Source organism: Merops nubicus, unplaced genomic scaffold (assembly GCF_000691845.1).
Source record: "Merops nubicus isolate BGI_N331 unplaced genomic scaffold, ASM69184v1 scaffold613, whole genome shotgun sequence".
Taxonomy (NCBI): Eukaryota; Metazoa; Chordata; class Aves; order Coraciiformes; family Meropidae; genus Merops; species Merops nubicus.
The window spans coordinates 1-13,076 of record NW_008600688.1 but is presented as its reverse complement, the minus strand read 5'-3'; the positions used below and the strand labels follow the sequence as shown (position 1 = coordinate 13,076).

General features: G+C 58.0%; 1 protein-coding gene across 1 annotated transcript; it reads right to left on the bottom strand.

Annotated features, from left to right (window-relative positions):
- Positions 1 to 1,014: 1,014 nt before the first annotated feature.
- On the bottom strand, positions 1,015 to 11,651 carry LOC103770481 (DNA polymerase epsilon catalytic subunit A-like; the record flags this gene model as incomplete). Its single annotated transcript, XM_008937740.1, has 18 exons — positions 1,015 to 1,128; positions 1,348 to 1,437; positions 1,547 to 1,672; positions 2,029 to 2,229; positions 2,439 to 2,632; positions 2,740 to 2,868; positions 2,985 to 3,168; positions 3,281 to 3,413; positions 3,954 to 4,079; positions 5,049 to 5,222; positions 5,673 to 5,877; positions 6,472 to 6,692; positions 6,835 to 7,058; positions 7,461 to 7,637; positions 8,271 to 8,377; positions 8,466 to 8,619; positions 11,028 to 11,168; positions 11,508 to 11,651. Coding segments are annotated over 18 exons (2,844 nt in total), but the record flags the coding sequence as incomplete, so codon positions are not given.
- Between the last annotated feature and the right edge of the window lie 1,425 nt (positions 11,652 to 13,076).

Below are 13,076 nucleotides of genomic sequence, written 5' to 3'. Positions count from 1 at the left end.
GCTCCTCCAGCCACTGGAGCGATGTCAGGCAGGAACCGGCCCCGCAGCTCCTCATCCTGCTCCTCATCACCCGACAGCCCAGCCTCGGAGGTGTCCTGCCACCGGGGAGCCAGGCTGGGCGGAGGTGCGGAGGGACCGGGCATATCTGGCTCGGGGCAGCACCACCTCCCAGTGCCTCCCTCCTGTGTCTGCAGGGGATGGGTGGTGGGTGCAAGGGGAGCAAAGCATCCCCGCAGAGTCCTGCCTGTAAGAAATGCCCCCCAGGAGAGTAACCCGTCCCTGCTCCACGCTGTGTCCGCTGTCTGCAGCCCCTGCCCAGTCCTTTGGGATCTTCCCTCTGGCTCTAGAGCTGCTCCTCCGGGCCCAGGCAGCTCCTTGGGGAAGCCAGCACATTCCCTGGGGCTGCACCGCCAGCCTCCTTGGCAAGGGCCTGTGGCCAAGCACTGGTGACAACTGAGCCCCATGCTGCTCGGGGAGCTGGGGGGAGGCGAGGCCTGTGCTTGTGGCTGGGCAGGAGCAGGGTGGGATGGGGGATTCTGTGCCCGCGGGGGCTGCCATTCCTGCAGGTATGCCGTGCCTGTGGAGATCCGGTGACCCCCAGGGCTGCCGTGCCCAGGGCAGGGCCGTGCCCACAGGGGGTTGTGCTCATCCAGAGGCCCTGCTCACTGAGCGGCTGGGCCCACGTGGATGCCATGCAGCAGTCACTGCTTCCACCTCCTCAGAAACTACACCTGCCTTATACAATCCATTTATTTCTAGAAATATAGCATAAAAAAGAGATCCAGGGCCCAGCTGAGGCCTGTGAAGCACAGCTCCAGCCCCTGGTGCCCACAGACCTCTGTGCGAGGCAGCCGGGGCACCCCAGCCCGGCTCCTCCCTCCCCTTCGCCCGCGCGGGAGGTTCCCACACCCAGCTTCCCTGGAGAGCAGCACCTGGCCAAGGGAGGAGGAGCTAGGAGCAAGGGGTCCCCGACTGCTCTTCCTGCCCCAGCAGAGGAGCAGCAGCCCCCCCCCCTCACTGCCAGAGCTGGGCCTTGGTGCGCAGCAGCCACTCGATGGTCTCCAGCAGGTAGGCCATGCCGTAGTGCTGGGCGATGCTCTGGAAGATGTTGACGTGGTCCAGGAAGGTCTGGGGAGAAGGGAGCAGGGAGGGAAGGAGGCTGCCCAGCACCCCTGGGCAGTGGGCGGGCAGGGCTGGCAGGGCAGAGGGCACCACACAGCAGATCCCAGGGGACAAGCAGGCGGAGAAGAGGCAGAGGAGGAACAGGGCATCCATGGCAGGGCTCCTTGCTGTCCATCTAGGAGCTCCTGGCATGGGGCTAAGTGAGGTAGGAGGGTGCAGGTGTACCTGGGAGGAGATGGTGAGGGCAAAGTCTCCAGCACAGCTGCAGTACACAGGCATGTGCTTCTCCTTCACACCATGACATTTCTTGCACACCTACAGGCCAAGGAGTTTTAGGTTGGTCAGGAGATGGGGCCAAGCCCCTCTGCCAGGGGCAGAGGGGATGTGTCTGGCCTCAGGCAGGGCAGGTGTGCCCCGCACTCACCAGGTCCTGCAGCACAAAGGCCATCAGCTTCTTCTGCAGGGCTTCCACCAGCGCTGCTTCGATGGCATCCGAGTCATACTGTGCCTGGCAGTTGGAGCAGACCCATCTGGGCAGCACTGACCCGTCCTAGGGCAAAGAGGAGGGTGAGCACTGAGAGTGACCCACACACTGGGACAGTCCAACGGGTCTGTGGAGAGGACAGAGCAGCAGGCAAAGCCAAGGGATGCTCAGAGCAGTCCCGAGCAGCTAGAAAAGGAGATGAACAGAAAAGGGTCTGTAGGTGAGGCCGATCCCTGGCAGTAAGCAGAGCTGCAAAGCAAAGGGGTTGAGGGAGGCGGGTAAGCAGAGTTGTTTAGGTTGGCAAAGACCTTTAAGCTCATTGAGTCCAACCATAACATTTAGCCCACATTTAGTGACATCACTGACTGGCCTCCAGCAGTGCCAGGCTGGAGCCTCTGGTGTCTCCAGGACAGATGTTGCACCTGGGAGATGGCAGGGTCCTTGCACAGGTCCAGGTCCCTGCAGAAGTTGCAGTGTCTGCAGATGACTTCAGGCAGAACGTAGGAGCGGCAGGGGTCCCGAAACTGGGCTGCTTCCGAGAACTCGCCCACCTCGATGAGCCGCAGCAGGTCCCGGCGCAACTTGTTCACCTGGTTGGTTATGTTGGAGTCCAGCGAGAGGACCTACAGGAACAGCAGCCAGGTGAGCCCACCGTTATAGAAAGGTGTCCTCACCAGGAGCACTCTCCTCCTCGTGACCTCACAGGGATGCAGGGCAAGACCAACTTATTGCATGTCACTCCTGTGAGGAAAGCTGTGGCAATAATGAGCCATGGAGGACCATAATTTGAACCACAGACCTTCAGGAAATGGGCCTGGCCCACCCCACGGACCTTGCAAACATATTTGATGAACTCCAGAGCCGGGTTGTTGAGTGGCAAGTAGGAGCCAGGCAGCACTGGGAACATGTCTGAAGGCTCAGCAGCATTACGAGAACCAGCCATCTTCTTCTGGATCTTCTGGGTGATGGTGAAGAAGCTCTGTGTGAGCTCATTGGCCACATAATCCTGTGAGAAGGTGATCATGCCTAGAGAGACAGAGCAGAAAGTACTTAAGCTGTATGGTGGCATATGGGGACAGCAGGGCAGGTGGCTCTCCACCTGCACCAGGGCTGCCTCGGGGCTGGGCACTCACCGGGCATGGCCGTGTCCCCCAGGGCCTCCTGGGACACCTGGCTGGTGCTCCTTCTCTTCACGGGGGTGCTGCCGGGGGCGTTGCGCCGCAGCTCCTCCTTCATGCTGTGGTACACGGCCACGATGTAGGCTGGGGAGACATGGGCAAGCCTCCAGCTCCAGCCTGCCGTGGCAGCCGCCCTGCTGCAGGCTCTCCCTGGCACCGAGGTGACACAAGTGACCTCGTCCCCTGCCTGGGCAGCTCACCTGACACGATCATCAGGAAGTAGCTCTGGCACGAGGCAGCCTGGGGCAGGAACTGTGCAATGTTCCAATTGTTCTCCAGCAGCTCCTCCACATTTGGTTCCCCTTCCTCCTCCTCCTCCCCTGCCGCTGCCTCCTCCTCTTCCTCGCTGTCCTCCTCCAACACTTTCCTCTTGCCAGTGTCCTTCTGGAGGAGCCAGGAATACCACAGTGGCTCTTCAAGCCCAGCCAACGCCTCCCTGCTCAACTCAACCCCCAGCACCTTGTTTCTGGGGGACCGAATGCTCCCTGTCTCTTACCTCCCCATAGTGGATGCGAGAATCCACTTTTCCCTTGATACCTCCGTAATTTGCTGGATCCATCCAGAGCAGGAACTCCCAGCAGCGCGAGAAGGAGATGGTCAGAGAGTGGAAGATCTCCTTGGAGTGGATGCTGGAGGGAAGAGACTGAAGTCACTCACAGCATTGGCATCATCCCCAGTTCACAGCCTTCTCCGTGGGGTGTGGCAGGAGGAGGTGGTGCTGGCAAGGGGAGAGCGAGTTCCCCTCTCCCCCAGCCCCTGGTGGGGACCCCAGAGGAAGCCGTGCCTCAGCAGCGCCAGCTCCCTGTGCTTGTGCTGAGCTGCCTGTACCACAGCTGGGATGCTGAGGGCCAGCCCGTGGGTGAGGTGCTGAGCACCTCAAGTTCTCCTGCAGGTCTCTTCTGGATTGAATCCTATGAGAATTCTTGGAATACTACTGCTAGAGGACAGCTGAGGGACAGATCCCTACCCCAGGGGAACTGGGAAGCCTTGGTTTGGTCTTTTTTTGGCAAAGCTACTGAGGGGACTACAACAAAAAAACCCACAGTGCTGAGGCACATCAAAAGACAAATCAATCAATAAATCAGCATCCTTCTCCCCGGCCCCAGGCCCTGCCTGGGCTTGGCTGTCTGGAAGCCTCCTCTGGCAGGGGGCTCGGGGGGCAGCCTCACCTGCTGACGATGTACTCCATGTAGCTGAGGGCGTCCTCCAGGCGCCGCTTCTTGGTGCAGAGGATGATGCGGTTGAAGTTGGCATAAACCACCGAGGAGCCCAGACGCCTGAACTCGGCCACCAGCCTGCAGTCAGGGCACAGAGGGGGGAGTCAGCAGATGGCAAAGCCCAAGGACCAGATGCAACCTGTGGAGGACAAGCTGATCCAGCACAGTCAGGAGTCAAGCGTGTTGGTGATGCCAAGTAACAAGAATCATAGAATCCTTTAGGTTGGAAGAGACCTTTAAGATCATCAAGTCCAACCATCAAGCCAACACTATTGAGTCCTCTGCTAAAACAGAATCAGAATCAGGATGTCAGGGTTGGAAGGGACCACAAGGATTCCCCAGTTCCAACCCCTCTGCCATGAGCAGGGACACCTCCCACTAGATCAGGCTGCCCAGAGCCTCATCCAGCCTGGCCTTAAAGACCTCCAGGGATGGGGCCTCAACCACCTCCCTGGGCAACCCATTCCAGGGTCTCACCATTCTCCTGGGGAAGAACTTCTTCCTCACGGCCAGCCTGAATCTGCCCACTTCCAGCTTTGCCCCATTCCCCCTAGTCCTGTTGTTACCCGATAGCCTAAAAAGTCCCTCCCCCCAGCTTTCTTGTAGGCCCCCTAACAAGCCCTAGGACAAGAGGCAACGGCCTCATGTTGTGCCAAGGGAGGTTTAGGTTGGACATCAGGAAAAATTTCTTCCCCAAATGGGTTGCCCAGGGCTGTGCCAGGCTGCCCAGGGCAGTGGTGAAGTCCCCATCCCTGGAGGGGTTTCAAAGCTGTGGAAATGTGGTGCTGAGGGACATGCTTTAGTGGTGTACTGGCAGTACTGGGTGAACAGTTAGTTAGACTTGATCTGTAAGGTCTCCTCCAACCAAAACGATTTGCTGATTCTATACCATTCCTGGGAGCTCACTCAGCCAGTGCAGAAGGCCCAACCTACTGCCCACCTCTCTGGAGGCTGTGGCAGAGGAGCGGCCGGGTATCAGCAGCATCCCGGTCCCTGGCTCCAGGCCTGTGCCCCCCGGCAGCCCGGCGTGCCCCCGGCCTCACTCACTGCAGGAAGAGCTTCTTCATCATGTTGTGGAGCATGCGGTGCAGAGCCGGGTCGTAGAGCAGGGAGGAGGGCGAGCGCAGCCAGCGGTAGAAGTGGATGACCTGGTTGTCTGCGTAGACGTTGTGATACTGCGTGATCTCCTTCACCCAGCTCACCACCATGCTCTTCAGGATCCTGCCAGAGAGCAGAGACCAGCCATGAGTGACCCCTTCCCCCTTCCAGGCAGGGAGATGGTTTTGGATATGCTGCAGGATTCAGAGCAGGAACTCTGCCAGAGCAGAGCTGTGTGAGCCCTGGCACATGGGCCACAGGGCAAATCTAATCTGGTGGGTCACAAAGGAAGGAGGAATAAGAGAAGGCAAAGTCTTCACCAGCATCCTCACACATCCGTTGGCTGAGCCACCAGGCAGTTCTGAGTTCAGGATCTTCAAAAGTCTGCTGGAGAAGATGCCTGCCCTGCCCTCAAGACCCGAGTTCATCATTTAGAACATCCCACAAGCCCCATTGCTGGTACAAGTCTAGGAAAGGCTAAAGCCATGAGGGAACGAGAGGCAGGACCCTTGACGGGACCTGCCAGGATGGAGACCAGATGTTCCACCTCCTGATGGCTCCTAAAGGCCATACCTGAAAGTGTTGGAGCAGAGGGCAGTTTCATCATAGCTGGCTGGGATGTTGGCAGCTTGGTTCCCTGTCACCATGTCTTCTAAAGATGCCTGCTGAATCACATCAAAGCTGATGCTCATGCTGGAGCCTCCTTCCATGTCGTTTATGTGGTGGGACTGCAACACCGTGTTCACAGCCAGGCTTTGGATGTCCAGCTCCAGGCACACTGGCAGCAAACACAACCCTCAGTGGGCAGGCAGGGCGAAGGCCCGATGGGGACACCCTCCCTGCCCCTCTGCCAGGCGCTTCTCACAGCCACAAAGGTGATCTGGAGATGTTGCCACACTCAGTGGGGAGATACTTTCACATCTGTGACTGTCTGGACTGGCATTTGTCATCCAACAAGACCTGGACCTACTAACCCTGTGGGGACCACCATTTGTTTTCTGGAAGCTGCAGCAGAGGAGCTCAGAAAAACTGACTATCACTCAGGCTGCTTCTGCCTCTGAGAGAGATCTGTCTTAGGGCCACCAGGGATGGGCAGATGAACTACTCTGTCCTTGGGCTGACCCACCGTAGGTGGTCTTCTGAGCGCTGCTCTTAGTAGCCAAGAATCTGCATTCAATGCCCGCCTGCATTGCAGGTGAGTCTTCCCTGCCCCGGGACATGCCCCTTGCCCACACTGCTGCCAAAATGTCAAAGCTGCTGGTGACTACTGTTGACACAGAGAATATCTGGAGGCCACATCTATCCCTCCAGAGGGTGTGCAGAGCAGCACCCAGCTCTGCCCCCACTCAGCACTACCCCTGTGCCCCCTCACCCGTGGAGTAGCAGCCGGGGTTGTTGATCTCCACGGAGGCCCTCTCGTCGAACTCCATGACCAGGCGGTTGTCGTCGGCCTCCTTGCCCCCCAGGTCCGGGCGGGCAGTGGGCGAGAGCCACAGCAAGTGGTTGTGGCGCCGGAGGTGGCGCGAGAAGAACAGGTCAGAGCCGAAGGTGGAGATGTCGTCGGGGAGGTTCCCAACGGGGATGTGGTAGTACCTGGGGCACGGCGAGGTGGACGGTCACGGGGGTGACGGCTGCAGGAATGGGCACCCCTGCCTGTCCCCTCATCGGGGCATGAGGTGGCCTCCCACGGTCCCACCAAGGTTCCCACCCAGGGGAACGTGGCAGCCCCAGGCACCTGCTCATCTCGAAGGCCTGGGAGAGGCAGGTGTCCAGGTTGAGGTAGTGGCGGATCATGCGGCGGGCGGCGTGGCGCTGCCAGTCCAGGACCGAGTAGCTGATGTCATCGACTACCCGGATGGGCACCAAGGGGAACTCCTCAAGGATGGGGATCCCACTGACCAGCCGCTTCAGCTCCCAGTTCGACTGCACGGCGACCAGCGTGGGGCCCCGGCGCTCGTCCTGCACAAAGAAGAGGCCATGTCCTGGGGCAGCTCCCCAGTGAGTGCCTCTGCCAGCAGGCACCTGCCAGTGCCAGGTGCCCCATGACCACAGCAGGTCCCCGCTGTGGGGACAGCACACCCCAGCACTCCTGAAGCACCCACCTCCATGCAACCAGCTCTGCAGCTGAGCACAGGGATGGGGGGTGACCCTGAGGTGGCCCTGCTGCTGGCACTGTCCTAGGCAAGCCACCTCAAGTAAGACCAAGCCCTTGAGCACACCCACTTCTACCCTCGATCTCCAGGCCACCAGCTGTGTGCAGGTGCTGCTGGAAATGGCACACCAGCGCCTTCCACAGCATCCTCCCCTCCTTACGTGCATGCATGGAGAAGGTCAGAGGACCCTCCTCGCCCTTCATCTCACCTTGTAGCCCAGCAGCAGCCGCTGGACGGCTCTGTAGACAGCCTTGGGGTCCGTCTCGGCACGCACCTCGAAGGTGTGCCCGTCGGGGGGCAGCAGCTCCTCGCCAGCCCTGCCCAGCAGGGCACTGCGCTCCGCCGCGAACAGGCTGGTGAGATTTGGCATCTGGTTGCTGCGTACCTGCGCCCGTGGGGAGAGGGTCAGAGCCCAGGGAGCAGGTTGCTCAGAGCCCTTTCCAGCCTGACCTGGAATGGTCCCAGGGATGGGGCATCGACCACCTCTCTAGGGAACCTGAGCCAGAATCTCACCATCTGCACTGTAAACAATTTCTTCCTTCTCTCTAATGTAAATCTCCCTCTTAGTTTAAAACCATCACCCCTTGTCCTGTCCCAACAGACCGTGCTCAAAAGTCCATCCCCAGCTTTCTGACAGGCCCCTGGCAGTCCTGGCAGCCCCCAGCAGGTCTCCCCAGCTGGAGCCTTCTCCTCTGTGGCTGCCCCAGCCCAACTCTCTCCTGCTGGGCTCCCAGCAGAGGGGTTCCCCCCTCGGGGCATTGCTGGGGCTCCTCTGGCCCTGCTCCAGCAGGTCCCTGGCTCTGCTGTGCTGAGGACTCCAGAGCTGCCCCAGCACTGCAGGGGGGTCTCCCCAGAGCTGGCAGAGGGGCAGGATCCCCTCCCTGCCCTGCTGCCCATGCTGCTGGGGGTAAGCCCAGGCTGGGGGCGGTCCTGGGCTGTGAATGCCCGGGGCCAGCTCCTGGCCAGCTCCTCCCCCCCAGCACCCCCAATTCCCAAGGCGTGCAGGGTCCCACCTCACCTTGTCCAGCACGAAGACAGCAGCTTTGCGCTGGGAGGGGACGAAGAGGCCCAGGAGTGCCCTGCTGCCCTGGGAGCTGTGGTAGAGGTAGATGTGGCGAATACTTCCTAGGGACACGAAGCATAGGGCATCAGCGTGGTACCCACAGGCACCAGGCCCCAGCTGCCCACGAGCCCTTCTCCCAGGGTGCCTCACCTGGCTCCAGGTAAGTGAACTGGGCCAGGGAGCGCATCTCCAGGTGCTCAATGTCAAAGGTTTCGGCCTCGTGCCCTGCCAAGTGCCTGACAAGCGGCCTGCTGACCATGCACACACAGCCCAGGTGGATCAGGGCACGGAGGAGGAGCGGCACCTGCAATGGTGGGGAGGGACGTGCTGGAACAATATTCCACCACCAAGCTCCTCTCAAGGGCTTCGGACCTGCAACAGCCCAGCTTAAAAGCCACAGGTAGGACATGCCCGAGATGCCTCTGGCATGAGTTTGGTATTATCACCCTTGCCAGTGCTGGAGATACAGAACAAGTATCTTCATTCTTAATTCATGTGTTCCTCTCTAGACCCACTCCTCACCATCAAGGGCAGCAGCAGGTCCTTTGGAGGGCTATATCCGGGCTATGCTGAAGCTCTGCAGCTTGTGGTTCAGCACTCCCTTGAGACAAAGGCTCCATCTGAACCACCAGACAGTCGGCACCGTTGGACACCCACCACCGATGCACCCCGTTTGATTAACCCTACAGCTGTACTCTCCACCACTGCAGAAGACTCCTCCTGACCAACTTGCTGTGGGATCTAGTCCCAAAACAGTGAGAAGCAATAAAGATTTTGTGCCTAGTCACCCTTCCCTCATGCCAATTGTGATTTTATAGACCCCTAGTACATCCCATTTTCAGATCCCTTCATCAAGCCAAAGAATTCCCATGTCCCTATGTCCCACCTCTGCAAGGAAGCCCTTCCCTCCTTTGCATCCTTCTCATCATTCTCCTGTGTTAGTCCTGCTACATTTTTGGAAACTGTGCTCAGAATGGCACTACAGATGTTTAAAGGCCAAGCATCTTTCCTTCCTCAGGACCATGTCCAGCTGGGTTCTCTCCGAGGATGGAAACTCCACAACCCCCTGGACAACCTGCTCAACCACCCTTGCAGAAGTTTTTTTTCTGATGTTTACACAGAATTTTCCATGTTTCAGCTCGTGCCTGCTGCCTCCTGTTCTCTCCCTGAGCACCACAGGGAAGGGCCTGGCTCCTCTCCTTTACTCCCCCCATGAAGAACCACCCAGGGAGGTGCTGGAGTCCCCATCCCTGGAGGGCTTCAAAAAACGTGTAGACGTGGCACTTCGGGACATGGTTGAGTGGTCATGGTGGTGCTGGGCTGGCTGTTGGACCCGATGATCTGAGGTCTTTCCCAACCTTAATGACTCTAAGGATGTCTCCTGAGCCTCTTCTCCCAGCTGGAGTCCCAGCTCACTCAGCCTCCCTTTACACAACAGACACTGCAACCCCTTGATCATCTCACCTCCTTTTACAACTTTAAATCATCTCTATGCCCCTTGTATTCCTTCTGCTGCTCATTTTATATCCCTCTTAGCTAGCTGCTCCTTGATTTTACCCAGTCCCACTCCAACACCACAGCTAAACACTACAGCAGTGGAGAGAACTCAGGTTTGCAGTGGGAGAGCTACAGAAATTACACGTTTGTGTGTGTGCTGGGCACACTGGCCGAGTCATCTGAAAGAAGTTTTGGGTGCTGCTTAATAAGAGTTGTACCCTGCCTTGTGGGACCTTCATCCAAATTTCATAAAAGCAGAAATTGAAGGTGACTAAAATGGTTTCTTTCACCACTGCAACCCTCTCCAGGTTACACCAGAACTTCAGCAGCTGGAGTCTCCCAACTTCCTGATGCTCCTGTCACCCTTGCAGCCTCTTGCATCTCACAAAGCGTTTTGTAGCTAATGGCACCACTGCTCACACCAAGCTTCTCCTCCTTAGGCAAAAACTTTTGACCCCTAATAATTCTATGTTGCATTTTAGTAGCAAATTCCTTTGGCTTTACGCTTATTTAACCTATAGCCCCACTCTTGCAATGGTGCAACCCGCTCTGCCACTTCCATACAGGTTAGGCCCTGACACTACAGTGTCTCCTTGGCTAAATTCCTGTCACCACGTTTTGAGCTGCTGAACAAACCAGAGTCCTCAGAAGCAGGCATCCCAATTTGCTGTCTGCATTTTCAGGCACTAACAGAACCAGTAAATTTAATTTTGGCTTGATTGCTTTGTACTGACCTTCGTTTAGGTTGTTGTTGTTGTTCTTCCTGAACTTTCCAGTTGTATCCCAGGCTTCTTTCTAAAGCTTTCTAGCATCATTTTGGAGGACAGGGCACCCAGATGTATGAGGTATGTACACAAGTGTTGAGTTTTCCCCCATCTGCACTCTAAATACCCTTTAACTTTCCTGGTTCAAAGACCAGCAGGCTTGCTCTGGTTTGGTTTAGAGGACGGTCACCCTTTCTGCTCAAATGCCTGCCTTCCCCAAAGCTTCCCAGCTCCAAATAAACCAACCCCCCTCTTCTTGACAACACCTTAAACCACACGCTCGGTATCTCTGCCCTTATGAAGGAGTAAATTCCCCAGTACTCTGCTGTGCAGGGTCTTGGATTTTTGGTCTCCCACCAAGCTGTTGAATTTTTAAGGGCCTCCTGTTCTCCTGTGTCAAACTGATAGGTTCCCACTCAGCAACCCCCCAGGACAGGCCCCCGGGCAGTACCTGGGTCTCATACACCCCCTCGATGTCGGGGGCAGCGAGGTCCGCGTTGATTTCGTTGATGTGCTCCTGGTACAGCTCCTCGGGCACAGAGTACTCGTACAGGTTGTAGACCAGGTTGGAGCGGGGCAGGATCCTGTTCACCTGCCGAGGCAAGGGGCACGTCACACCCCGCGGCACCCCTGCCAGCTCTGGCACTTCCAAGGGCTGCAGAGAGCCGGGGGCTGAGCCAGCCCCGCTCCCGCTGCTCCTCTCCCCTGTGGAAAGCACTGCTCATGCACAGCACAAACTCCTGCCACGCAGAACCTGCCTTCTGGGCAGGCTGGGACCAGCTGAGGGACCGGGGGCTGGGTGAGGGACATTGTGGAGTGGGAGAGTGAGGCCAAGCAGGGCAGATGGTCGTAGCATCTGCTCGCAGTGGAGGTGAAGCACTGTACCTGGCACAAGCAGCCGTTTCCCCTTCCAGAAGGGGCAGAGCCTCACCTTCCTGTAGGCTACCCCCTCCTCGGGCTTGGGCACGCGCTGGTTGACGTAGAAGAGGCGTGGGACGCTGAGCCGGATGCAGTGCAGGTCGCTGCCAATCACTGCCCACAGCCTGAACAGCCCGGGCTGGCCGCTCTCGGCGATCTGCCGGGCACGGGGTTGGCATCATCAGGGACAGCCAGAACATCACAGTCACAGAATCATTCAGGTTGGAAAAGACCTCTAAGATCATCAAGGCCAACCATCAACCCAACACTGCCATGACCATTAAGCCATGTCCCCAGGTGCCATGTCTACACGCTTTTTGAACACCTCCAGGGCTGAGGATTCCACCATCTCCTTGGGCAGCCTGGGCCAAGGCCTCACCACTCTGCCAGGAAGGAAATTCTTCCTAATATCCCATTGAAACCTCTCATGGGGCAACTAGTCCACTGTCTCTCATCCTATTGCTAGTTACCTGGGAGAAGAGACCAACACCCACCTCACTCCAAGCTCCTCTCAGTGAGTTGCAGAGAGCCAGGTCTCCCCTCAGCCTCCTCCAGGCTAAACAATCCTAGTCCCCTCAGCTGCTCCTCAGAAATCGTGTTCCCCAGACCGCTCCCCAGCTTTGTTGCCCTTCTCTGGACCTGCTCCAGCCCCTCAAGGTCTTTCTGATCCTGTGGCACCCAGACCTGCCCCCAGTGCTCAAGCTGCGGCCTCCCCAGTGCCCAGTCCAGAGGCACAATCACTTCCCTACTCCTGCTGGACACACCATTCTTGATCCCAGCCAGGATGCTCGTGGCCTTCTTGGCCACCTGGGCACACTGCTGCCTCAAAGCTGCAGAGCATTTTGTGGATCTGCAAGGCCTGTTGGTGGCCACAAAGAGAGTAGATAGCTCCAGGAGTCACTCTCAGTGCTAGAGTCCCCATGTCCTACTATGGCACAGCAGGGCACCATGGAGAAAACTCTGGTTAAGGCTGGCAAACCACCTCAAGCTGCCCCCTGATGTCAGCCAAGCCACTCTGATGTCCTGGACAAGCTGTCCCATCTCAGGCTCGTGCTTGCAGAAGGCCTCCTGCAGCTCTACAGGTCTGACCAAGGACCAGAAGGATGAAGCAAGGGACTGGAGCATTTTTCACAAGGAAGATCTGGGAGAGCTGGGACCATCCAGCCTGGAGCAGAGGAAGCTCAGGAGGATCTCACAGATGTATATAAATATCTTAAGGGCAGTGCAGAGAGGACAGAGCCTGGCTTTTCCCATGGGTACCCAGTGGTGAGGCCAGGGGCTGGGGGTTCAAGCTGGAACATGGCAGGTTCCCTCTGCATGTCAGCAAACGCTTTTTTCCCCGTGAGGGTGACTGAGCCCTGGCACAGGCTGCCCAGGGAAATCATGGAGTCTCCCACCTTGGACATATCCCAAAGCTATCTGGACATGGTCCTGGGCAGCCAGCTCCGGGTGGCCCTGCTTGAGCAGGGGGTTGGATGGGATGGAGGACCCCAGGGCTGCTTCCAACCTCCACGGGTGCTCCTGTGGCGCTTAGCCCACCGCCGGGCGCTTCCCGCGGGCTGCCCCACAGCCGTCCCCTGGC